The sequence below is a fragment of the Eimeria acervulina genome, genomic scaffold, assembly GCF_000499425.1.
Source record: "Eimeria acervulina Houghton genomic scaffold, Eah_scaff1881, whole genome shotgun sequence".
NCBI lineage: Eukaryota > Apicomplexa > Conoidasida > Eucoccidiorida > Eimeriidae > Eimeria > Eimeria acervulina.
The window spans coordinates 1-4077 of record NW_013548851.1 but is presented as its reverse complement, the minus strand read 5'-3'; the positions used below and the strand labels follow the sequence as shown (position 1 = coordinate 4077).

Genomic DNA, 4077 nt, shown 5'->3' with positions numbered 1-4077 from the left:
TATAGATATATACATGTAATATAAAACTATATATATATATATATATATATGCATGCATATCTGGACATGATTATATGCTGCATATATATAAATATGATATATTTTGTGTGTTTTGTTTGCTGCTGCAGCTGCCTCTTCATCTGTCTCGCTATGTGCTGCTGCTGCTGTACTGTCTCTACGCTTTTTTAAGCGGAGCAGCATATTTCAATTGGGGTCCGATGTCTCAGCTGCTGTATGCGTCCGGAGTGTATGAGTGGAAGTGCACTCAGCAGCAGCAGCAGCAGCCGCAGCAGCAGCAGCCGCAGCAGCAGCAGCAGCAGCAGCAGCAGGAGCAGCAGTTTGCTGCTGCAAGAGCAGCACACGAACCTCTATGTAAGGAACAAGAAGCAGCTATGGGGGTCCTCTTTTCAGTTATGAGCTGCAGCGAGTTTGCCTTTGCTGCTGCTGCAGGTTTTGCTGTTGATATGTTAGGCCCTAAGATAGCAGCAGCAACAGCAACAGCAGTTGCTGCTACTGGTTGGCTGCTGCTGCTAATCCCTTCGACTCCACATACACCCGACGCTCAAATTGCTGCTGCTGTGCTGCTAGGCAGCAGCAGTGAGTTTTGCTTCTACCCTCTTCTGTCTGTCTCTTATTTGTTTGAGGAACGAAGCTCAGCTATCTTGGGGCTGCTCGGTGCATGCAGGAGTCTGTCTCTTCTAATCCCTCTGGTTCTTAGGGCTTGCTGCTTGCAGCTGCAGCTGCTGCAGCTCCGTGCTGCAATTATCATATTTGCTGCTGCTTTCTTAGGGGGCTGCTGTCTCCTTGTGCTTTTTATCTTACCCAACAAGCCGTTCACACCGCAGAAGCAGCAGCAGCAGCAGCAGCAGCAGCAAGGGCTGAAAGACAAACCCCTAGACAGCGACTATGAGCAGCAGCAGCAACAGAAGCAGCAGCAGCAGCAGCAACAAGCAGCAAACAAATCTTCACATCAAAATTCTATACAAACGCAAGACACTAACACATCCTTGCAGCTCCTGCCGCAGCAGCAGCAGCAGCAGCAGCAGCAACAAGTGCACCCGTTGGAGGAAGTAGAGATGCAGCAGCAGCAAAAGGAGCAGCAAGAGCGAGACCCGGAACTGCAGCCGCAGCAGCAGCAGCAGCAACAGCAGCAACAGCCGCAGCAGCAGCAAATAGAGCTGCAGCAAGTCAATGTTCAGCAACCACAACAGGAGAAGCAGCAGGAGCAGCAGCAGCAGCAGGAGGAGGAGGAAGAGAAGCTGTCTCTTGTTTCAGAGTTGTTTAGTGTTAGTTTTATTGTAGGAAGCTTATCTTTTGCGTGCATAATATTATTAATTATGTTTTTTATATCTTTTACTTGGCGTCTTATACCTGCAGCTCTCTGCATGCATGAAGTGCTGCAAGTTTTATCTTTCTTAATCTGTCCTTTGATGGGGCTGCTTGCAGATAAGACAGGGATATTAATATTAATGCAGCTAATAAACGGTTGTGGGGTGCTGCTGTATGTGCTGCTGCTAATAAATGCTGCAGCAAGCTGCACGCTGCTGCAGCAGCTTGCTGCTGTATGCAGCGCTATACAGGTTAGAGACAGCATTTATCTGTCTCCTTCTCTCTTTCTTCTCTCTCTTTATTATCTTTGCTTCTTTTATTATCATCGGCCTTCTTAGCTTGTTTTTGTTTTACATTTGTTTGTTTATTTGTTTGTTTATTTATTTGTTTGTTTATTTATTTATTTTATTTATTTATTTGTTTATTTATTTCTTTGTTTGTTTGATTGCTCGTTTGTTCTTCTTACTCTGTTTCGTGCCTTACATGGTTGTGTTTATTTAATTATTATTTGTTTACTTCTTATTTGTTTGTTTGTTATTTATTTGTTTGTTTGTTTTATTTGTTTGTTTATCATTTACATTTATTTATTTGTTTATTTATTTTTATTTATTTGTTTGTTTATTTGTTTATTTGTTTATTTATTTTTTGCATTTGTTTGTGGCGTTTGTTTTATTTCTTTTTGTTTGTTTGCTGCTTGTTTATCTGAGACATCTATACACAGACGCCTGCTGCTGCTGCTGCTTCTGCTATCCTGCTGCTGCTGCTTCTGCTATCATCCTGCTGCTGCTGCTGCTGCTGCTGCTGCTGCTGCTTCTGCTATCCTGCTGCAGCTGCTGCTGCTGCTGCTGCTGCTTATGCTATCCTGCTGCTGCTGCTGCTGCTGTTGCTGTTTGGTCTCCATCTAATACTTCTTTTTGCTGTATTACCTAATGATGTATTTATAATATATTAATTAATTTATATATATATTTATTTGTTTATTTATATGTTTATAATTAATTTTGTTATACTTAATTAATTTCCTATCATCAGTTATTTTTTATCTACCAGTTAATAAACTACACAGCAATAAATAATAAAATAAATAAATAAGTAAATAAATAAATAAATAATTTATTTATTTATTTATTTTGTGTGTTTGTTTGTTTTAGGTGTCATTCATGAGCTCTCAGTTATACTGCTACGCTTCTACATATTTTTCAGCAGCAAATAATACAAAGTTAATAGGCTTAGCGTTTTGTTTTGCAGGATGTTTTTCTTTAATAGGCAGCCCCATGCGTGTGCATGCGCTGAAGTACGGTGTGCATGCAATGCTTTCGGTTTTACTTTCTATAGGCATCTTTGCTGCTGGACTTTTAACTGTCTTGCAATTTATCGATAGTAAAGGGTTTCTTACACCCCGCACATCAATTATACATTTAAAACACAGACATAAACAATAAAACTAAACTCCATATGCATGCATGCATGCTTATATGCGCATGCATGCGTCTGCATGCATGCATGCTTATATGCGCATGCATGCGTCTGCATGCATTCATGCAATGCATGCATTGACATGCATGCATCCTTGCATGGATTAGATATGCATAGATCCTTGCATGCATGCATTGACATGCATGCATCCTTGCATGCATCTGCATGCATGCATTCTTGTGTGTGGGGTTAGTTGGGTGTGGGGGGTTGTTGGGAGGAGAGGGAACGCATGCAGTTTTGCCTGCATGCATTTGCATGCATGTGCATGCATTTTTCGGATGCATGCATGCATCGGTGCATGCATGCGGGCCCGGCATAGGCATGCGCGCATGCATGCGGTTTTTTATATGCACAGGCGTTTCTTTATACTGCATGCATGCCGATGCATGCAGATGCATGCATGCATCCGCATGTATCTGCATGCATGCATATGCATGCATGCATAAGCATGCATCTGCATGCATGCATTTGCATGCATTTAGACATGTGTGTATGCTTGTATGTATATGTTGACGCATGATATATTGTATAAACAGAAATATACATATACTTGTATTGCTGACAATACACACGGATAAGGGATGCATAGTCTACGGAGTGCACGCATGCATGCATCTGCATGCATTTGCATGCATCTGCATGCATGCAGATGCATGCATGCATTTGCATGCATGCATGCTCTAGGCGTATTTGTTTTTGAAGAATACAGCAAAGTAGTATAAAACTATTTTCCTGAGATTTTGTTGGGGTTTAGGGTTTGTTATTATTAGGGTTTAGGGTTTAGATGCTGCCTTAAGTGTTTAGGGTTTAATTGCTGCTATTAGGGTTTATGAATTGATGCTATGGTAGTAGGGTGTAGCTGCTGTTTATTAATGCTCTTCCTATGCATGCATGCATGCATGCATGCATGCATGCATGCATGCATGCAATGGTGGGGCTTTATAGGAATTTTGAGGAAATGTTTATGCACCTCAAGACCTATATATTTTATTTTATTATATTCTATTACGACTCATTTCTATATTTTATTTTATTTTTTTATATTTCTTAGAAGAGCTAAAGCAGACAAATTAAAAACCCCGAGGTGTACATACACCAGAGGGTGGTTGCGGCTTCCCTCTGCTCGTTTTGTCTTTTAAACAAAAGCAAAAAGAATATATACAGAAGTATATTTATTATATAGAATATGAATATCATATATACATATAATAAACGCAACATATATAATATATATGCATAATATATAAAGTAGTCATATAATATATATAATAG

At 40.2% G+C, this 4077-nt stretch overlaps 1 protein-coding gene across 1 annotated transcript; it reads left to right on the top strand.

Annotated features, from left to right (window-relative positions):
• Positions 1-218: 218 nt before the first annotated feature.
• On the top strand, positions 219-2493 carry EAH_00063760 (hypothetical protein, conserved; the record flags this gene model as incomplete). Its single annotated transcript, XM_013393074.1, has 3 exons — positions 219-516; positions 790-1318; positions 2481-2493. The coding sequence occupies 3 exons, from the start codon at positions 219-221 to the stop codon at positions 2491-2493; spliced, it is 840 nt and encodes a 279-aa protein (XP_013248528.1).
• Positions 2494-4077: the final 1584 nt, after the last annotated feature.